The sequence below is a fragment of the Ovis aries genome, chromosome 19 (genome assembly GCF_016772045.2).
Source record: "Ovis aries strain OAR_USU_Benz2616 breed Rambouillet chromosome 19, ARS-UI_Ramb_v3.0, whole genome shotgun sequence".
Lineage (NCBI taxonomy): Eukaryota > Metazoa > Chordata > Mammalia > Artiodactyla > Bovidae > Ovis > Ovis aries.
This window is the reverse complement of record NC_056072.1, coordinates 16,411,799-16,434,995: the sequence shown is the minus strand read 5'-3', so window position 1 is coordinate 16,434,995 and position 23,197 is coordinate 16,411,799. Positions and strand designations below refer to the sequence as shown.

The 23,197-nt window shown below is 43.3% G+C and overlaps 1 protein-coding gene and 1 long non-coding RNA gene across 4 annotated transcripts; one reads left to right on the top strand and one right to left on the bottom strand.

The window, feature by feature from the left end:
- Window positions 1-27: 27 nt before the first annotated feature.
- LOC132658174 (uncharacterized) lies at window positions 28-9,698 on the top strand. Its single transcript, XR_009597398.1, has 4 exons — window positions 28-236; window positions 352-438; window positions 1,396-1,480; window positions 1,854-9,698. It is a non-coding gene; the product is annotated as an uncharacterized LOC132658174 (long non-coding RNA).
- Window positions 6,531-19,793, bottom strand: ZNF35 (zinc finger protein 35). 3 transcript variants are annotated; one of them, XM_060402146.1, is made up of 4 exons: window positions 19,687-19,793; window positions 17,155-18,328; window positions 16,033-16,177; window positions 6,531-12,753 (listed from the first exon to the last, which is right to left on the bottom strand). In XM_060402146.1, the coding sequence occupies exons 2-4, from the start codon at window positions 17,344-17,346 to the stop codon at window positions 11,501-11,503; spliced, it is 1,590 nt and encodes a 529-aa protein (XP_060258129.1). In that variant the 5' UTR covers window positions 17,347-18,328; window positions 19,687-19,793; the 3' UTR covers window positions 6,531-11,500. The 3 variants fall into 3 exon arrangements, with proteins under 3 accessions (XP_060258129.1, XP_014957780.2, XP_042092486.1); XM_015102294.4 differs by having other exon boundaries at window positions 17,155-17,470; XM_042236552.2 differs by having other exon boundaries at window positions 17,155-17,467.
- Window positions 19,794-23,197: the final 3,404 nt, after the last annotated feature.

Here is a 23,197-nt window from a genome sequence, read left to right as displayed (position 1 = left end):
CCGGTAGTGCGTCATCAGAGGCCCGGCGGCTCTTGTCCGGCGCAGCCCTCGGAGGTCTAGGAATTAAGAGGAGCCTCTAGATAGCGGCCTCATAGAAGGCGATCCCCGTCGGTTTCCCTCCAAGCCCAGTGGCATGCCTGATGCCCCATGAAAGACTGCCTTGCTCGGAATACAATGACCACCTCATGCCTCGGGAAAACTGTAGATGGGGGCGTTAGGGTTGGAAAAAGTACTAGGTAGGTGTCAGAACGGGCCATCTCAGCAAGAGAGTAATACATTGCATCCGCTGCAGAATAGCTCTTGGCACTTTCCTACTGGTCCAGTGGCTAAGACTCCGTCCTCCCATTGCAGGAGGTCCAAGTTCCATCCCTGGTTAGGGAACCAGATCCCACATGCTGCAACTGATCCTGTGGCTCAGCTAAGACCTGTGGCAGCCAAGTAAGTAAATAGCTTTTTTTTTTTTTTTTTTCAATGCTGGCCCTACCTTCTCCCCTTCCCTTGGCTTATAGGCAATGGGGACAGCCCATAAATGCTGGCTCCTACCTCAGTATAGTTCCTTGGACTCTCATCTAAACAGATTCTAACTTTTGGGAACTGAGTTATAACTTCACATCTCCCCTCTCTGACCTGTTTCCTCTCAATAGCCAAGACCTTTCTGCTTCTTACTCTTAAGCTTCAAGTAGATTTGGTGTAACTCCCAGCAGCGGTGATGGGAAATCCAGACCAGCTCCAGAGGCAGGACTGAGCCTGACTAAGGGCTTTGCTGGCCCCAGTCTGCCCAGTTGAGGGCTCACCACCACCAGGGGACAAAAAAGAACAGTGGCTTAGCAGCTCCTGCCATTGACGTCTATGCTTGAGGCAGTCAGCTGGCACTGTACTCCATGTTGAACTGTGAAAGTAAAACTGTTTCCCCAGTCAAGTTAGGGTTGGTTTCTCTCATCCACACCTATACACAAGAATGGGCTTCCCTGGTGGGTCAGTGGTAAGGAACCCACCTGCCAATGCAGGAAACACAGGAGACTCGTTTGATTCCTGGGTCCGGAAGATACCCTGGAGAAGGAAATGGCAACCCACTCCAGTATTCTTGCTTGGGAAATCCCACGGATAGAGGAGCCTGGAAGGCTACAGCCCAGGAGTTCCAAGAGTTGGACACCACTGAGCAACTAAACAACAAATCCACAGGACTATGGCAGGCTTCTGCAACCAGGCAGCCTTTAAATAAAGGGTTACAAATCCCTTTCAATCGCCTCATTTCATCCCAACCGCCTAACCCTGAGTGGAAGAGAGGATTTACGTTCAGAGAAGTTAGGGATTTGTCCTGGGTTGGAGGTAAGTGAGCAGCAGGGCCAGAGTAGCATACTCTGAAGAACTTCGGGAAAATAACCTTGTCCACAGTGGCACGTCTGACTTGTTTCCAGCGGCCCGAGGCTAGAGAAGTCAGCTCGGCAGGACCGGAGCCCCAGAGTCTGTCCTTGCGCTGGTACGAGCCCCTCCTTCTCCAACCCATTCCCCTCACCCTCCCAACCTGTCTATTCCTTCTGCTGCCCCACCCCCTTCGCCTCTCTCTGCTCTTCCCCATCCTCATACTTAGTCTTTCCCTTCCTGCCCTGGTCCCATCCCCAGCTCCCAGAACAGCGCCCACTCCCCGATGGCAGCCTCCTCCTCTCCGTAGCTGACCTCAGGCTGCAGCCTCTTCTCCGCTTTCCTTCCCAACCCGCTCCCAGCGCCTGACTATAGCCAGATCCTCCTTTGGCCAAACTGCCGATCCCTCCTTCCCCTCCATCCTCTGCACTCCTGACTCACCCAGCCCCTTCCCGCTCTTCCCTTTTCCCCGTGCAACTGCCCCTCCCCAGGACCCTCACCTCCGGGTCTCCCAGGCGCCAGCCAGTCCAACCCAGATCCCGGACCCTCAGTCACCGTGCGAGCGCGGCTCAGTGAACCGGCCGGGGAGAAAGCGCCAGGCTGCAGGTTCTTGCCCCGCAGCTCCAGGAAGCGAGGACGGGTCACCATCTTTGTAGTTCTCTCGCTCGGTTCCTCCTGCTGGAAACCGGGGAAAAGTGGCCGGCTGTGGGGCCAAGACCCAACTCGTTCCCTACTATAAAATGGATTTCCAGTGAACCTGTCTCAAAGGACTAGGTGAAATCATGGAAGAATGAATCATCTTGAAGAGGGCAAGTCTTTGATCTGACAATAAATGGTAAATATCCAAACAGCAAAGATCACAGTAAAGGGACTGACTGTAAACTGGGGGAAATACTTGCAGCACATATGGCAGATGAGAAGAGTCATTTCTTTACTACAGAATTGGTAGAATAAATTCTTAGGGCTTTCCTTGTGGCTCAGCTGGTAAAGAATCCGCCTACAGTGCAGGGGGCCTGGGTTTGATCCCTGGGTTGGGAAGATCCCCTGGAGAAGGGAAAGACTACCCCCTCCAGTATTCTGGCCTGGAGAATTCCATGGACTGTATAGTCTATGGGGTCGCAAAGAGTCGGACAAGACTGAGCGACTTTTGCTTTCACTGTTCACTTTAGAAATAAATTCTTAAGAGGATCAACAACCCAACAGAAAAAAAAAAAAACAAAAACACGCTTAAAGAACATGTACAGGCAATTCACACACAAAAAGAAATACACATGGCTTTTAAACACAAGATATGATTTTCAGGTTCACTCATAACTGAATGCAAACTAAAATATGACAGCATTTTTCATTTATCAGAGCAGAAAAGACAGCAATTGTATTATAGAGGTTTCTATCTAAATATCAAACGCACATGCCCTTTATCAATTTATCCTGCAGACAAAATTGTATGCATACAACTTTGTCTGCAGGATAAACTGGTAAAGGACAGTATGCTAGGATATTCATCATGGCATTGTTTGTAAAAGCAAAAGATAGCAAAGAACCTACATGACCACCAGTAGGGCACTTGCTCCATGAATCATGGTACATCCATATAACAGAATATCACACAGCAGTGAAAAAGAATGAGATAGATCTTACAGGCAAACAAACCATCTCCAAGACACACTGAGTGAAGAAAAAAAAAGTATTCTAAGCTCGTGTGTGTGTTTGTGTGTGTTGGGGGGAATATATAAGACTATAAATGCATGTCTGGGAGGATCCCCAAGAAATTGACAACAGTTATCTCTGTGATGCACATACTGGGTACTCTGGGCTGGGAGGAACACAACTTCTTTGTTGTCTGCTCTTGTACCACTGAACTTCTTACCACAGGCAAGCACTGTTGTTCCCAATTAAATAAAGCACTTTTAGATGAGGAGAGGAGTTCTTGGAGGCACACTGAGAAGATAGCTTAGGCGAGGGGATAATGGTCTTTAGCCTCAGTTATCTTAATCCTGACTGTGACTGCTGACTATGAAAATGTAGATAATCCACAAAAGTGGGGGCATATGTATACCTATACCTGATTCATTTTGCTGTACAGTAGAAACTAACACAACACTGTAAAGCAACCATGCTCCAATAAAAACATTTCAAAAAAAAAAAAAAAAGAGAATGTAGATAAGAGAACTTCCCTCCTCGGGTGAAGTCTAAATGAGATAAAAAAAACATCTGGCATTTAGCAGAGTGCCTAGCACATAGGAAACCCCTCCAACAGGGCAGTTATAGCTTTGCTATTGGCCCAGCATGGGGACCTGGGTAGCCAAGTAGCCGGCTAGGACTTAGGTTGCCTCCTCATACCCAGGGTGACACAGGGCAGCCCCAGAGAGGCACACAGAAACCAGGACCTCTCGGGTCTCGGCTAGGCCTCAGTGGTCAGAGATCATGTGTCACAGGGTGTGGAGGACTGGATTGATCCTCTGTGCCCCGAAGGCCTGCTCATTCCATCCGTCTCTTCTCCTCTGGCCCCTGCAGCTGCCTGGGTCAGACTCCAGGGTCTCTCCTGGACTCTGACAGAAGTGGTCTGTATGGTCTCCAGAGTCCTTTCTCCCCTCACCAGCCCAGCCTCCACTCTCCACAGCTTTAACTGCATGTCACAAACACTGGGGTTACATATATTCTCCAGCTGAATCCCCTCGCCTGGCATTAGGTCCTTGGTAACTGACCACTGTGTTTCCCCTGACTCTTATTCTGCTGTTCCCCACTACCCATTCCACACCCCACAAGAACATCTTACCACTCCAAACAAGCCAAGATCTTTTTCTTAATTTTTCCCTTCTGATCATGAAAGTAATTTAGGCTCACTGTAGAATATGTAGACAATGCAGGAAAATTTAACCACTGTTAATACCTCAGGTATTTATTTTCTTCCAGTCTTTTCTAGGCATGTATTAATACATTTAAGAAAAATGAAGTATCTATATACACCACTGAGTTTTATACTTTGCATGTTTCATTTAATATTATTGCAAATATTTTATTGTATCACTAAAGATTCCTTAAATAATATTTAGTGGTTGCAGAACATCCCATCACATATAATCATTCTACTATTGTTAGTCAGTTGGACTATTTTCATTTTTTGTAAAATATTAACACTGACAAGTATATAAACCATTGTCAAAATAATTAGTTTTAGTTTTCTAAAAGTGGTACTACTCTATCAAAGGATTATCAACATTCTTTTTTAAATCATTTAGCTTCCAATAAAATAATAATGAGTTAAATGGTTTAAAATATATGAACAACAATGATGGGACAGGGAAACAAATTTCTACAGGATAGAGAATGGATGAAATAGTGGCTTCATCCACAATAAAATTAGATGGAGGGAGCGGCAACTTGAAATACTTGTTGAGGGCAATGCAGTAAAAGGAGGCAGCTATCTACCTGCCAAACTCCAGATGACTTGGGACTTGGAAACCCCTCGTGCAATGAAGGGTAAGGTGGAATAGGGCTAAAAATAAGTGCATCAGGGGTCTAAGAATCCAAGCCTCCACTGCAGGGGGCTAGGTTCACTCCGTGGTGGGGGAACGAAGATCCATGCATGCAGTGCAGTTAAGAGTAAAAAAATAAGAGCATCAACTGAAAACCTGTAGTAACACTTGATCACCTTCTCTCTCACGCTAGAGAATCATTTACATTATCCAAACCCCAGACAAAAACATGAGACGATTTTTTGCCAAAAGATCTTTGCATCCTGGCATTTAGAGTCTTCAGGGAAACAACTTGTTCCTACCAACCACTCAAGAGGGAAGCCTTTTACTGAGCCAAGCCCACTACCTGCCTCCACACCACACAAATATATGTACGTTTATATCTGAGTGTGTAAGAATCACAACATATTTGAGGGAATCCTCGAAAGAGAGTCAACAGGATAAACAACCACAAAAAAAGGACCCAGAGCAGGGGAATGAAGGTGGTGAGGCAATTCAGTGACAGAAGAGACTTTAAGGAAAATCCTTCTAATTAGAATACTCAGATTTAAGAGGCATCTGTAAAATGAGAATAGTATGCTACACAAAAGGAACAAAGTGAGAACAAGAAAAGGCTCTTACAAATTAATTACTGCCAAAATACTCACTAGAAAGGTTGAAAAATAATCAAGGTACTCTCCCAGAAAATGGTATATAAGACAAGGAAATGAAAGTAATATAGTAAGTAGTTGAGGATCAATCCAGAAGTTATATTTGATTGACAGGAATTGCAAAAACAGTGAAAATAGAAAAAAAATATATGGAAAGGGAAAACTGTCACATAAATAACATGAGAAAATTTCCTAGAAGTACTTGAGTCGCTAGATTGAAAAATTTCACTGAGTCCATTAGGGAATGGAATATATCAAGGATAAACAGGAGACTTTAAGAGCTTGAAAGGGGTGGGAAAAGAGATCACAAAACTGTGAGTTCTATTGATTGTCAAAGAATAAGAATTAGCCTGCAATCAGGCATCTAATTAGCAATGTCGGACGCTATACATCAGTGAAGCAATGCCTACAAGCTCTGGGGGTAAATTTTCAACCTAGAATTTCACAGCCAGTCAAACTACCAAGCAAGTGTGAGGGCAGAGAAAGTTGTTTTACATACATAGGCATCCAACATACTCTTGCCTTCCACACATTCTTTTTGGTAAGTGACTTGATGCTCTGCAGTGAAACCAGAGTGGAAACAAAAGGTAGATGTGGAATTTAGGATGCTATGTACCAGCGTAACAAAAGGACAGTAGGCATAAAGAATACCAAGGACTGGGCCTTCCCTGGTGGTCCAGTGGTTAAGACTCTGCATTTCCACTGCTTGGAGGATGGGTTTGATCCCTGGTCAGGGAGCTAAGATCCCACGGGCTGCGTAGTGTGGCTAAAAAATTTTTTTAAATTAAAAACAAACAAACATCCTGGACAGACTAAAACAGGAGGCTGGAGGTCTCTGGAAGGAATATATACAGGAGAAAGGGGGACTCAAAGAACGTCTAATTGGATGGAGAATTTGGGAGTAACGGAGGAGGCATTAAAAGCAACCAGCACAAGGGGAAAAGACAACTAGAAACTTCAATAAAAACAAAATGCTGCTCCAAAAAGGAAACAGAATCACAATAAACTACATCTGCAGTGAACATGTATACAGTCATAGTAACATTCATGCTGTTTATTTCAACTTTCAGAACAAATCAATAAACAAAGCATAAAAGACTATGGTTACAGAACAGAATTTAAGAATTGTCAGACTTGACACTTTCAGAGGCAGAGAGGTGGACAAGGGGAGGAGACAGAGCATCCCGCATTCTACCAAAATTCTACATCCCACATTCTACCAAGTGGAGAATGAGAGATACTATTTATAGTTAATACAATAAAACTAAGTTTGTGATTATAATAAATATTTTTCCTGATTATAAAATTTTTGTTCCTTATAAAAAATATGAAAATTACTTTAAAAAATTTTAATCACCTATAATTCCATTATCCCTAGAACCTGGGTTTGAGCCCAAGCTCTGGAATTTACCATTTGTATGGCTCCAAAAAAGTCACTTAAACATTTATAACTTTTTTATTTCCTTCATGTATTTTACTATACACTTTTAAAGAGTATACAGTGTATGTAACAACATTTTACGAGAGTTGCACTATATACACACAATTTTGAATCCAGATGCTTTTCACTTTAAAGCCCAAAGTAAAACTCTGGATACAAGTATCATGCTCTTCTATACTTGTAAATATACTTCTTGGCCATGGGGAGGTCTAAGGTTTCCCAGAGATGGGCCTGAGCCACATATTAAAAGAAGCCAAATATTACACAAAGCAGAAGGGGGCTGTGGGGTGTGGTGATGAGAGATCACAGGCACCACGAGAGCAAGTTGCCTCCAGGCCGCAGTAAAGGTGCATGAGAAACAAAACCAATAGGCTGGAAAGAGATGATGAAGAGCTTGGTAAATAAATCATGTTAAGGGATCCAGCTTTCCAGTGAGAGACATGAAAAGGGGGAAATGCAAGCCTTGCTTGGTTTGGTACCCCAGGACCTAGCACCATGTCTGCCACAAAGAGAGTGCATAACAACTATTTTTGTCATCAATGCCTGATACACTGGAAGCCAGAAACAGCTCCTGGGTTTCCGGTCTGGGTGTTGGATGATGCCACCATTTGCTGAGGGGGGCGGGGGCGGGGGGAGAATCCAGGAGGAGCAAGATTGAAAAGGTTATGTGTCTGGGCAGCATCCCTAGAGATTCCGTAGTCTGATGTTGATTTTGAAAAATGTCACTGGGAATTCTTTGGCAGTCTAGTGGTTAGGACTCAGCACTTTCACTGCAGGGGCTGGAGTTCAATCCCTGGTCAGGGAACTAAGACCCCACTAAGTCACACACAGCCAAAAAAAATAAAGTTACCATTGTGTAGCAGGTGTGGGTGATTACATAGTAAATCCCCAGGTGTGATTTGAGACCCCAAAGGATTCTTGGATTGGCCTCAGGGAGTTGATATGCCTCCACAAATAAACACAAAACTGAGCATGCAATCTGAGTTTCTCCTAAAGAGGATCCACAACCTCCACCAGATTCTCAAATGGACCGTGACCCCAGAAAGGTTAGGCACACAGGTGGGAAAGTGACAGAAGTGGGAGGACAGCCACCTAGAGGAGAGAGGGGACCCACAGCATGGTGGAAGGGCTAGCTTCCTGAGCCTGGAGGATTCACAGCCAATTGTGTTTGAGAGGGGGCTGTGCTTATGTGCATGTATGCTGATGAGGAATCTCTCCCCCAGGATTCACTTTTGCATCCCTTTGCTGTCTCACTTAAGGGTAAAAACAGACTTCTGCATTCTACCCTTAATGCTCATCATCAGGCCTAGCTCTCTGAGAGCTGAAAGACTGACAGTTAGCAACTTAAAAAATGGGGCTTCAGAGTTCCCATCTACTTCTGGCAAGACCAGCCTAGGAAGAAGGGAGATGAAAGGACTTCCCTGGTGGTGCAGTGGTTAAAACTGTGAGCTTCCACTGCAGGGAGGATTCAATTCTTGGTGGGGGATCTAAGTTTGCACGAGAATAAAAAAGCAGGGCGATGACCCCAAGGAAAAGGACAACCTAACCAACCTAAGTTGTTTGATAACAAAGGGTAGCCACTCTTCTCCTACCAGAAACCCTACTGGAAAAAGTAGGTGGTAATTTATTTTCAGGGTTGGAATTGAATTGGAAGGGAAAGTTGTTATAAGCTGGGGAAGGATCTGGTCTGTTTAGCAACCTACGAGGCTCACATGACTTGTGTAGGATCAGGAGTCCTAAACCTGGGTATTTGTGGAAACCCAGATTTGGAGATGAAATACAAACAAAAATGTAAAGTGTCACTTTGTCGAATGGGGAACAGAAAAGCATGTTATATAGAGCTTGTTTTGCTTATATAAATAAAATTGTTTGGTATATTCACTTGAAACACAAATACAGTGAGTCAGGTCAGACAGAGTCTCAGCAGCCAAAGGTCGTCAGAGGCACAGAAGCTGATGTGGTCAGTGTCCTTTTCTGCTGAAGCAGAACACTGCCTTATACTAGAGTTCCCCTCCACCTCTGATCACACACATCTGTGACCTGCAGGTTTTACTTGCCTGCAGTGGTTCACACCCTTCCAAAGTTTTAAAAAATACTGAGGCCTAAGACAGAAAAAGTTTCAAGTGTCTCAGATAATTCTAACATGCAAATGAGGTTAAAAAACCCCTGTTTTAAAACACTGGGTCAGTGCTCTTCTGAACTCCCTACGAATAGAGGAGATCACAATCAGCCATGACTCAGCGTTCAGTTAGTTACAAGGATAAAAACACAACACGAGGCTCCATTTAACCATCTTAATGGTCACAAAGCACAATTGTGGCCTCTTGGTGTATTAGTGTCACCGATTTACCCTGAATCTTCAGACCTGCTCGCCCTCTCTGAGCCTCTTGATCATTCAGGGAGGAAGATACCTAACTTGTTCCTAATTTCAGCAGAGACATGTGGTGTTATTTTTGGGTCTTTCCACTTCCAGACTGGGAACAGAAAGAGTCACTATCAGGGTCTATGAGGGCAGGAGCACTTTTGGTTCTTACTTGTGGCTTGTATTGATTTTTTGTGTCTATATGATTCAGAGTGAAACTGGGAAGAGAAGTCATACATACTTTGATGAAAGACTGTGGTTAAAGGGGAAAACAAGTTAAGAAGTTAATAAGCTTTTTGTGTATGCCTTTTGTATGGCAGAGTACTCTGTAAACTACAAAACGATATGTAACTAATATTTAGTCCTGTAGAAATGAGACAATAAATGCATGGACTTACGCACAAGAGCTGCCCCCAAGTGCTCTCACCAGGTATAGCATTTACAGTAAATGCTTGCATGCTGAGAGTAGGATGTAGATAGATCCAGAAATCAAGAGAAGAGACTCAAACCCTATCTTAAATTTGCTGTTTGCTGGTCACTCTAAGGCACATCCCCAAATCTGTCAGCTCTGCTATGAGACTATCTACCCCTTTCTCAGACTCTCCCACAGATTCGGGTGGGGTTACATGTGTAAGACAGAATGAACATGGTAGAACAAAGGGAACCTGGATTTAGGACCTGGGTCTGAACACAGGCTTGTTACTTAGTCTTGGCTAAATGACCCCTCTCAGTAAAGGGGACAAACAGCTCTTTCAGTGTAACAGGGATTAAGGTAATGATCTCTGTGAGAACACGATGTAAGTGCCAGGTATTATGACTCTACACAAGAAGGTACACAAGGAATCAGGTTCAGTATAAACACAAGGCAATATTATTACATGACTCCACCTATTGCATAGTTGTAGAAATTGTTTTTCCAGGAATAAAGGCTCAAATGGTAACAAAGTTATCTTACCTCAGCCAGTTTCTTCCTCCTCCTAAAAGTTTTCATATGCCAATACCTCTGAATTTCTTAAAAAAAAAAAAAAAAATTAAGACCTTAGGAATCCCACTCTGCCCCCTCCCTCTCTGTTCATTTTCCTCTTGGGTCCTCTCAGAATTACAAGGGCTCCATTATTTCTTCTAATGACCAGATCATTCAGAAAGTGACAATGATGCCCAAACTGAGCCCTCTGGCTGGCCTGGGCAGAATGAGAACAGACAAAGTGGGCATGCCTCCAGCTTTATTCTGTGACTCCTCTATCTTGGAAGGGGTCTGTTAGCAGCGTCTCACTCAAATGGAATGCAGTGGAAACCACGGTTGTTATTAGAAGACTTGTTGATCTTCTCAAAGGAACACAGCCCAGCAGTCTCGGTGGCTCTGCTGTGCAGTCTGCATCCGTCCTCAAGTGACTGCCATGCAGGCTGGGAAGTGATCAGAAAAGACTCATTAGCAGTCTCCAGAGCTTTACCATTCCAGCTGTGATGAGGTGCAGACCACGAGGGAAACAACCGGTTCCTATTTCCATGCATTTAAGGAGTGGCAGACAGTTTTTTGTTTAATTTTCAAAAAAAACTACCCAGGGAATGGAAATTTTAGCATGTTCACAGGTGAGAGTTGTTGGTGAATTGCTACCCCAAGTGGTTTCCTTCATAAGTCACTGCTTAAACCCAAAATACTAGAACACAAGGTTCAAAGCTCCCGAATCCCATCAGTCAGACACACCAGTAACCTGCATGTTGCCCTGGAAAATTACCAGAGTTTTCAAAAACAAAATTAAGTGAAAAATCCTTTTCCCCAGAAGGATCTTTATCACGGAGCTCTGAATGACCCGTTTCTAAGAAGGCCACATCCCATTTCACACAATATGATCACTTGGAGTACTGTTAAAAACAAAATCCTTGCCTTGAGGCCTTCATTTTCATTTTCTTTAAACTAGCCTCTGAAATGTCTGCATTGTGTTTTGTGCTGCACTCCTGAAAACTGTTGCTTTTTTTCTTTGTTTTTGGCTGCAGAGCATATGGAAATTCCCTGACCAGGGATCAAACCCATGCTCCCTGCATTGGAAGCTGAGTCTTACCCCCTGGACCACCAGGCAAGTCCAAAACCATAACTTTGTAGGACAGAGCAGGCTTCATTTTCACCGAGGAGGAAATAGCCAAGAGGTGTCTATCAAACTTGGGGAGCGGGAGGTTTGGATCGGCACCTGGAGGTCTCCCTTGTACTCTATGTGCTCTCCACGAGGTGGGTTCTGTGGTGGCGCATGAGGTGTGAGTTGGAGATGAAGGCTGCACCGCACTTGGCACACTCATAGGGCTTCTCCCCCGTGTGGGTTCTCTGGTGCACCGTGAGGCTCGACCTCTGCCGGAATGACTTGCCACACTCATTGCATGTGTATGGCTTCTCCCCATTATGGATCCTCTGATGAATAAGCAGGTACGAGCTGCACGTGAAGGCCTTCCCACACTCATTGCACACGTACGGAAGGTCCCCGCTATGAATTCTCTGGTGCACAATAAGGCATGAGAGCTGACTGAAGGCCTTTCCACACTCGCTGCAGTCATAAGGTTTCTCTGCGGTGTGAATTCTCTGGTGCACGATGAGGTGTGAAAAACAACTGAAGGCTTTTCCACACTCTTTGCACTCATATGGCTTCTCCCCAGTATGGCTTCGCTGATGCACGATAAGATTGGCGCTCTGGGTGAAGGCTTTGCCACAGTCATTACAGGCAAACGGCTTCTCCCCGGTGTGGATTCTCTGGTGAACAATCAGGTTGGAGCTCCGAGTAAATGTTTTCCCACACTCGTTACATTCATAGCATTTTTCTGTGATGTGGACTTTCTGGTGCCGGGCAAGCTGTGAGCTATAACTGAAGGCTTTCTCACATTCGTTGCACTTAAAGGTTTTCTCTAAGGAGTGGATTTTCTGATGTACAGTCAGGTTTGAACTCTGGGTGAAGGCTTTCCCACACTTTGAACAAACATAGGGTTTCTGTCCAGTGTGGATTCGCTGATGCACAACAAGGTTTGCACTCTGAATGAAGGCCTTCCCACACTGGTGACATTCAAAGGGTTTCTCCCCAGTGTGGATTCGCTGATGCACCACAAGGTTTGCACTCTGGCTAAAGCCTTTCCCACACACACCACATGTAAAAGGTTTCTGCCCAGGCTGGCTTTTCTGATTTTTAACAGAGCCAGAACTGAGGGTGTATCGCTCCTCAGATTTGGGACACTTCTGGTCTTCCTCTTCTTTGAGGTTTTCAGGGAGGTGACAGTCCTTCACTGTCACCTGTCCAAAATCTTTCTGCTCCCTCTTTATTCTTTGCCTCTTTAACATGTTCCTATTTTCACAGGCTTCTCCTAACTTGGGTCCTTGCGGGTCAACTTTCTGGATTCTTCCTGAAATGATGAAGGGTTTTTCTGCTTCATCACATATTTCAATTTTTGGAACCAATAACTGTGGATTTTTGGTTTCAGCACCTGAAACAAACAAACAAACAAAAACAGAAATGTAAGTTTCAGATTTTTATGACCTAGAAAAAGAATAGGATGGTCAATCCATAAAGATGGGGAAGTATGTTGAATTCAGCTGTGAGCTGCAGGTCATGAGCAACTGCACAGGGGAATCGAGCATCCAGACACCCTACTGGCACAGACCAGGGCCCTCTCCAACCAAGAAGGGAGTGGGTGGCATGGGGATGTTTAAGGCACAGAGCAATACTGGGTAAGGGGACAGTCCAGTTTGGTTTCTGGCTAAGACCATGGTAATGCAACCATGGTAATGAAACTCCAGCCGTCACTCAGGAAGGGCAGTGTCAGAGAAAGAGAATGGCTGAGCTCTGGATACAACAAAGCCCTGACTTTGACAACAACAGAAAACCCTGAAAAGCTAATCTTTTTTTGGTTATATCTATTTCTACTGTTCTGACTTTTTAAAAACTCTACTCCATTTTTCTCCCTGTAGTTTAAAATTGCTCTTATATCTTCTTTTCTTCTTCCTTATCTTACTTTTCTCCTTGTTACCTCTTTCCCCTGCTACCTCTTCACTCTTCCTTTCCTGATTTTTTGGCCACATCACATGGCTTTTGGGATCTTAGTTCCCTGACCAGTGATTGAACCTGGGCCTTCAGCAGTGGAAGTGGGGAGTTCTAACCACTGGACCACCAGGAAATTCCCCCCCTGCTTTAAAAAAAAATTTTTTTTAATATTTTTTTAAATTTATTTTTGGCTGTGCTGGGTCTTCGTTCCTGTTTGGGCTTTTCTCTGGTTGTGGCGAGTGGGGGCTACTCTCCAGTTGTGATGCTCAGGTTTCTCACTGCCATGGCTTGTTTTATTTCAGAACATGGGCTCTAGGGTGCACAGGCTCAGCAGCTGCAGCTCCCGGGATCTAGAGCACAGGCTCAATAGTTATGGTGCATATGGTCCTAGTTGCTCCGTGGCATATGAGATCTTTCTGGATCAGAGATCGAACTTGTGTCTCCTGCATTGGCAGGCGGATTCTTTACCAATGAGCCACCATGGAAGCCCCATCTTCTGAATTTTTCCAGATGTACAAAGGAAATAAAAACAAGAAAAGTTTAAAAACTTGTTTTAAATATATAAACTTTAAGTACTTCCCTGGCAGTCCAGGGGTTAACACTCTGCATTTCCAATGCAGGGTGCGAGGGTTTGATCCCTGGTCAGGGAACTAAGATCCCACATGCTGTGTGGTATGGCTAAAAAATTAAAAAAATTTTTTTTTATTTTAATGTATAAACCTTAATAAATTCAATATTAATGAGTATATACCAAACTTTAAATAAAACTCTCAGACATTCACATCAAAATTTCCAAAGTACTTTCATGTATACTATACAATTTTATTATCAAGATGAAAGTACTTCCCTTCATTTGTATGGGAGCTAAAAAAAGTGCAAGGCTGTTTTCACTCACTGCTATATGTCTAGCACCTGTTACACAGCTGGGCACACACGAAGCAGGTCCTCAACAAATCTTGTATTTACTGAATGAACAGACCCCAGTTCACAGAACAGAGAATGGAGGTTCAGAAAAAGAATGGACTTGCTCAAGGTCAAAGAGTTCTCAGAGACACGGCAGCAACTACACTGGGGTTCCCTTCTCAATTGCTATAAGTCAGTGTTCTCGCCATTACCTGTAATGACAGAAATTGCTGGCAGAAAGGTGAGTCCTGGCTGGGAAAAGCAGGGAAAGAAAACAGTTGTCTGGTTCTCCCTGGTGGTCCAGTGGTTAAGAATCAGTCTTCCAATGCAAAGGACATAAGTTCAATGGGGAACTAAGATCCCACATGCCACAGGGCAATTAAGACTGCACACCACAACTAGAGAGCCTGAATGCTGCAAGTAGAGAAGCCCTCGAGGCAACCACTGAGCCCATACTCTGCAACAAGAAAAGCCCCTGCACCACAGTGAGAAGCTGGTGCACCACAACTAGTGAAAGCCCACAGCCCACTTGCTACAACAAAGACCCAGCACAGCCAAAAAAAAAGATAGAAAACAGTGGCCATTCCTAGTGGATGGGTGCAGCTGTTGGGAGTTCAGACCATGAATGTCTGATAAAGCAGGGAAACAGAAAAGAATTGATATAAGGGGACTGTGCCAGAAGGACTGGAACAGAAAGCAAAGATGGGAAACAGAAGTTACTGAGAGTTTGGGGAATTAAAGAAGACACAGGAATATAAAAGGTGGCCGTCCTAACCTTCCCCACAACACAGGTTTAAGAAAGGGACTTGGTTTGCAAATGCTTGAGGAACTGGCTAGGGAGAAGAGAGGGTTCAGAATATTCAAGCACAGCCCTGGCCAAGCAAGACTCATAGCATGACAGTGCCAGAGGGACCTTGGCAGGCATGCAGGGACTGCTTCCACAGCACAGGACTTATGGTGACCACACACTTGACCCAGTTATATGTCTCTACTTCACAAGCTTCCACCACTGCTAGCCATGCATATCCTGAGTCCCAGCCTGAACCAGGTGGTAAGTCAGCCATCATGACTGACTTTGGACATCATCATGGCCAAGTGTTCAAAATCCTCTAGAAAGTCCCCAAAGACCTATGAAAACGGAACACCTCGAAAAATCACCACAAAAGGTGACCCTTCTTGTCTTAGCTTCTCTTGTAGACTTCTCTTGTAGGCTCAAGCTACAACAAACACGAAGCATAGGGAGAGGACATGTGTCTACATGTGTGCATAGATATGAAACTTGCTGAACAATAAGTGTGGTCAAAAGTTAAATTTGGAGAACTTCCCTGGTGGCTCAGTGGTAAAGAATCTGCCTGCCAAGTAGCTGACACAGGTTTGATCCCCTGATCCGGGAAGATCCCATTTGCTGAGGACCAATTAAGCCTGTGTGCCACAACTACTGAGTCAGTGCTCTAGAGCCCAGGAACCACAACTATCAAAGACCACGCTCCCTAGAGTCTGTGATCTGCAACAGAGAAGCCACTGCATTTGCAGCAAAGAAGACCCAGCACAGCCAAAAATAAATAAATATGTAAGATTATTTTTTTTAAAAAAAAGCTAGATTTGGAGTTTACCTGTGTTTGCCTGGTGTGGTGTCTTGAAACTGTGTGCAAAACAAGCCATTTCCTATGATAAATGCATAGGCATCTTTCAGCATCCCTCTGCCCTTCAACCCCTTCAGTGCTCTCTGTTGCTCAGGCCAGGAGACCAGACCAGCAGCCTCTGAAAAGACTTTGAGAAACCTCAACAATCAGATTCCGAATCAGAGAATTGACCTCACCTAGACAGGCCATGTTCCCATGAGTGTCCAGGAGCTCACTCTTGGCCAGAGTCCCTGGTAATGAAGAGCTGCCTGGGGCTGAAGCAGCAGGTGCCTCTTGTGTTGGTTTCAGGACTACAGCCACGTCCCAGAACATGTTCTGACCCTAGAAACAAGCAGGCACAGGTGGGTTTATGAGGAGACTGTCGGTAGAAGATGGTATGATCATAACTTTGAGGATGAGAACATAAGCACCTATTCTTCAAGGCCATAAAAAAAAAAGAAAGAAAGAAAAACACCAACTATTTTTTAAAAAAGGGAAAAGGAAGCTAGAGAGTCTTCCCTAATCCCTAAGGTGAGTTAGGCAGAGAAGCAAGCCTGCTATCTTTTCCCCTATCACTTTGATTTCATCTCACTGCCCAGAGCTAACTTGTCAGTGAGCGCATGACAAGACAAGAAAGCACATGGGGAGATTTTTCAGAGTAGATCTTCCTAAGACCTAAAGATCAAAGAAGCAAGGTTCTGGTCACGTTATTACAGAGAGGCTTTGGGGTACCTCTGCCCTCATAGGGCTAGTCATGGTGAGGTGTAGGTTTGAAAACTTACAGCCTCACGAGTCAAATCGTGGTCTGTGGACAAGCCGAACCACCATCACTGGGAGTGTGTGAGAACTGCAGTGTCTCTGACCAATAGCCCAGATCTCCTGAATCAGAATCTGCATTTTGACAAGACCTCATCCCCTGACCCCAACCCTTGGTGATTCTTAGGCATATTAGTTTGAGAAGTACAAGTAAGAGTTATCAAATCATGGCTGGATGCACCGGAAGAGCTTTTTGTTTTTCAATCAGAGATCTGGGGCCCACCTCCCCAGAGATTCTGATTTAACTTACATGAGATATGACATAGATATCATGATTTCAAAAAAGCTCCCCAGGTAATTGCAAACTGTAGCACAGTTTGAGAAGCACTGCTTTATAGAAAGTACTGAATGTCAACATCAATATAATAGTATGTTTCAATTAAATTGCAAAAGACTAAAGAGCCCTCACCAGGAAACAAGACTCTAGGTGTGGAAGCAGAGGGACAGGGTCCCTCCTGAAATCATGTGCAATCCTCCCTCCCTTCTCCCCGACCACTGCTTACCTTTTCCTCCTGTTCTGACACAGGGAGGCATGTCTGGGGATCTTCCCCAGGGGCCCAGACTTTGATGTTTTCAGAGCGTATTTGTTGGCTGGATACCTGACCCACAAAGCCTTCCTCCTCTTCTTCCTCTTTTTTCACTGTCACTGGGCCCCAGTGGGCCAGGGCCACAGCTTCTCTCAATTCTGCAGTCATCGTCTCTGCTCAGCAGAATTCCTATGGCTGGGGGTTGCCCAGCAGAAGTCAAGCCCCATCTAATCTTTAAGTTTCAAAAGCTTCTTCCTGAGTTTCCTCCCAGGGACATGATGAGTAGTTTCTACTGGGAAATCAGAAAACACTGTTAGGAGAGCAGAGGTCTGCCTGGATGCCACTAAGACCACAGGTTACCAGTGTCCAGGCAGCAGCCACTGCAGCACAGGGCCTGCTCTACTCCTCAACAGGAGGGAAGGAGCTGGACTGTAAATAAGCAATTTATTCCCATAATGATCGAATTATAAACACATTTATGTAATGTTTATTGATTTCCCCGATTATACAGTTAATTGTAAAAACTTAAAAAATACAGAAAATGATTTTAAAAAATTACCCCTAGCTCATCTCCAGAGAGATAATCACTGTATAATGAAGAATTTAAGATACTTATTTTGAGGGAAAACCTCCAACCATACTGACAATTATGACTTGAACTTTTTAATTTAGGGGATGCATATTTTCACAATTATCACCATGCTTTTTTTTTTTTAAAGAAGAGTCATTACAATGCCAAGTTTTTTGTTTTGTTTGTTTTAAGCACCAAGAACTACAGTATGAACAAAAGACTCTCAAGAAAAAGACTGGCAGTCTAGACAGCAACTGTGCTTCCTAGGTAGCACTAGTGGTAAAGAACCCGCCTGGAAATGCAGGAGGCATAAAAGATGCAGGTTCAATCCCTGGGTCAGGAAGATCCAATGGAGAAGGGCACGACAATCCACTCCAGTATTCTTGCCTGGAGAATCCCATGGACAGAGGAGCCTGGTGGGCTACAGTCCATGGGGTCATAAAGAGTTGGACATGATTGAAGCAACATAGCACTAGACACCAACATGTTTGGAGAGGTTATCTCTGGGTGATGTAATCACAGGTGGTTTTAAGGTCCTCTTCCTTTGATTTTTACATTTTTCTATTTCTTTCAACTTTTCTGTGAAACAAAGCAGCACTCTTAAGATGGTAGATGTTTCAATGTTAAGTACATACAATGCCATCTCCTTCTGGCATGATACTCTAAACATTATATAATATACATAATTTAACTACAATATAAATATTATATATTATATAATACCTGTAATATTATAGGACTTCCCTCATAGCTCAGTTGGTAAAGAATCTGCCTGCAATGCAGGAGACCTGGGTTCGATTCCTGGGTTGGGAAGATTCGCTGGAGAAGGAAATGGCAATCCACTCCAGTATTCCTGCCTGGAAAATCCCATGGACAGAGGAGCCTGGTGGGCTACAGTCCACGGGGTCGCAAAGAGTTGGACATGACTTAGCGACTAAACCACCACCACCATAATATTATAATTTACTAAACCAGCCCCTATTTATTAATCACTGCTTTAGTAAAAGAACTTTATTTCCAGTTTATTTTCTTAACATAATTCTTAAGAGTCTTTTCATGCAAATAGTTTTTTCTGCTGCTGAATTATTCCTTTAGACTAGACGGATTACTAACCAAAGGATTTTATAGGTGACATATATTGTCAAACTGCTTTCTAAAAGGACTGAAATAAATCATATCACCATGAACTAACAGTTCCCCAGTATCACAGGCAAGCCAACAGATTATTTTGTTCTTAACCTGTGAGTAAAATAATCTACCATTATAGCTGATTATGGAGAAACTGAAATTTTCCTATTTCCCTTTAGACGTCTTATTAGGGGAAAAGTGCTAAATTTTATTAAGTTCTCTTTTGCTATTATTGAAGTGATCATATACTTTATTCTGCATTAACTTACTGGCAACTTATTCCACACACTGCATCTCTTGAGTAGTGCAATATTTTAGTACTGCAACAAATCTTAATTCTGGAGAATTCTTCTTTCCATGACTAGTTGAATTTTATCAGGGAGGAAGGTCCTTAATACTAGTTTCACCCGTGTATACACAAGATTGCCTACTATAGGTATTGTCATCAGACTGCTGATACTCTAACTGGCCCCCAGCCCTAGACAGCACAGTCTCCTATTATGGGCTTCCTTTCAACGTCCTTTCCCTATTTCCAATCGTGGCAACCCATCTCCTCCACCTCCAGACGCCACACAGCCCAGTTTCTGGGATAATCCGGGCCCCTGGGGCGGTTAGTGTCCAACCTACCCCGGGGCTAGGCCCCCGGTAGGTAGGCAACAGCGGATTTCCGAAGTGGTGGGGCGCGGAGCCGCCCCGGGACAGACAGACAGTGCTGGGATCCCTGAAGGGAGGACGAGGCAGACATACCCCTGGAATGGACCCTCCCGCGCCCCCGACGTTCGCGCCCAGGCCACGCCACCCCCGCTCACCGTGCGCGGAGCAGAAGCACGGCCGGAGCTCGGGAGCTCTAGAGCAGAAGGCGGGTGGCCTGGACCCCGGCGCCTACCGGCACGAGAACAATGACCGGACAGGAAGTGCCTGGGGATGGGCTTCCGGCTCCCCAAGTCGCCAGACCAGCCTCTCTAGGAATCTCGGAGGTACTGTCTTCTCGTTGGGTGTCCAATTTCGCTACAGATTAGGGATGGAAGAACAAGCTCAGAGGAAGAGTGCAGGTGGATTGGGGACCCTGAACCTCAGGGCAATGGGCATTCCTATGCCTGGCAAGAGCACTGAAGTGAGGCGCGAAGCCGGGAGCCTGAAGCTACAGAGTATCCATCTGTAGAAGGCCCTGATCATTTTGACCCAAATGTTTTATTTTGGAAATATCAAACGTACAGAGAATGGTACAGTGAATGACTGTACTCTACAACTAACACTTCACTCTCTTTGCATTGGGCTTTCCTGGAGGCTTAGTGGTAAAGAAGCTGCCTGCCACTACAGGCGAAAGGATTAGATCTCTGAATCCAAAATATCCCCTGGAGAAGGAAATGGGAACCCGCTCTAGTATTCTTGCCTGGAGAATTCCACGGACAAAGGATCCAGGGGGGCTTCTATAGCCCATGAAGTCACAAGAATCAGACATTACTGAGCAACTAAACAACGTTTGCCGTATCTCTCTATACATACTGAAAAACATTTTTAAAGTTGTAATCATCAAAATACTCATTTCAAATACTTCTATATGTATCTTTTAATAATAATAAGAATCTTGACACTAACAATACCATCATTACAGGTAGGAAAATTAACAAAAATTCCCTAATATCATCTATTATCATTTTCAAATTTCCAACTGTCCTAAAATATAGACTTCACTGTTTTTCCAAGTCAGTTTCACACACTCTATTTGGTATGGCTGTTTAGATTTGCTTTTTAGTATGAATTTACTGATTCACAGGAGTTGTAAAGATAATAACCTTCAACTAGTTTCCACCAATGGGTACATCTTGCATAATTATAATTTAAGATAAAAATCAGGAAACTGACACTGGTACAATGTGTGTGTGTACTTGTCATTTTATCACGTGTGGATTTGTGGAACCACCATCACAATTCAGATACACAATGCTCCGAACACCAAGACCTCTCTTAAGTGCAACCTCTCCCTCTTCTGCTGCTCTGTCCCTCCATCCCCAACCTCTGGCAACCACTAATCTGGTTTTTTATCCCTATACTTCTTATTTTAGAGTATTATGTAAATGTGACCAGACAGTATACAACTTTTTGAGATTGGATTTTTTCACTCAGCATAATTCTCTTGGAATATACTTGAGTCACTGCAGATAAAAATAGGTCATTCAATTTTACTGCAGAGTAATAAGTATTCCATGGTATAGATATATTGCAGTTTTTTTAACCACCTGTTGAAGGATATTTGATGGGTTATTACAAAATACTATTACTAGTAAAACTGCTTTTAACAATCACATACAGGCTTGTGTGTGTGTGTGTAACAGGAGTTTTCATTTTTTTGACATGAATGCTCAGAGTGCAAATACTGGGTCATATGGTAAATGCATATAAGAAACTGCCAAATTATTCCCCATGGTGGCTGTTCTATTTCTCATTCCCAGCAATGTAAATAGATTCAGTTCCTTTGCATCCTTGCCAGCATTTGGCGTTAAAATATTTTAAAGCTCTTCTGATAGCTGTACAGATTTATATCTTGCAATTCCCAGTGGCTAATGATGTTGAATATCTTTTCACTTGTCAATCTATACTTTGGTAAAATACCTGTTCATGTCCTTTGCCCATATTCTAATTGGATCTATTTATTATTGCTGAGTTTTTGAGAATTATCTAGCCTAGATACAAATTCTGTGTTGGATATATGATTTGCAAAATTTTCCCCCAGTGTGTAATGCCTTTTCATTCTCACTCTTTAATATCTTTTAAGCCCCCCTCCCCTCCACTTTTATCTTTCATTATGGAAAATTTCATACATATACAAAAGTAGTACAATAAACTCTCAATACTCACCCAGCATCAACAATTATTATCACCCCCTTCTCTTTTTCATCATCTTTGAAGAATCCAGTGCAGTGTTGTTTTTTTTTTTGGCTGCAACGCCCAGCTTGTAGTATCTTAGTTCCCCAACTGAATTAAGGATCGAATGTTTGCCCTCCGCAGTGAGAGCGGAGGACTCACCACTGGGCCGCCAGGGGATTCCTGCAGTGCAGTTTTCCTAAATATGCCACATTCTGAACTTGTTTCTTATGATGTCTTTTATCTTGTTCCTTTGCCTCCTGTATTTCCTGTAAACTAGCAATCAGGTCTAAGAAGCTTGATAAATTCAGGTTATACTTTTGGCTTATCACATTACATGTGGAGGGAGGCATATGTGAGTTGTCTCAGCAATGTTACATTTTGTTAAACTGATTAAGAGGTAAATGCCAGATCTCTCCATTATTAAAGTACATGTGATTTTCACATAATGGGGGTAATTTTTCTTCAGTATGGACATAAAGCATCTTCATATTCATTACCCCATAAAAACTTCGGGAGGTAGATATTCTTCATTCTGTTTAACAAATGAAGAAATCAAGGCTCTAAGAAATAAAACCATTTGTCCAGGGAAAAGTGGCAGAATCTGACTCTTAAGGCCTTCAGACTTTTAAGTCAGGCCCCTTCCAGTTTTCACTCTTGGTTCTTTCAGTCTAAAAAGGAACCAGCCCTCAAAGAACTTCGGGGTTGAATTCATAACACTTACTATAATCAACACACCACTGCAATGCTGCTAAGTATCAGAAAACAAAATCCCAATATTAAGGCATTTATACTTCAGTGACAGAACTAGCATTCTGAGAATTACAACATAAAATTACCAAACCAAGAATACAAGAATTAAGTTTACAAACGTACAAAAGGGTACAGAATGAATGAATGATTGGTTCACTGGGAGTAAATGGGACTGACAACTCAGAGATGGATTCTGAATTGGTATAATCAGAGATTTGAAGGACTAGGCTGTGTAAAAAAACTTATGTGGTTAAGTTGAGTGCTGGGATAGAATGTTGTTTCTTGAGTAACAAGCCATTTGTATGTCACGAAATATTGATTAGAAGTGAGAATGACAGCAACAGAGATAATCAGCTCTGGGGCTGAGGTTAAGGATTTTTTCCCTGTCAGCAAGGAAAGTGACATAGGAATGTCCTTCTATTTTGACACTACATCCGCTAGGTTTAAAATTCAAAGGTTGAAAAATAAACTGTTTTTTCTTGGCATCAAATTAATGGCAAGACATTATTTAGTAAGCCAGTATTTTTTTTCCATAAAAACAAACTAGGTATATTATATATTATCTCCCTTAAACATTTAAAAAGTTGTTTTTAAAATTTTTTTAGAGTACTAAATTCCAAAGTTAACCATCCACCATACTTCCTCTTACTATAAAAATTAAACTTTTGAGGTTCATGAAGTCCTAATACTTACTTGATGAAC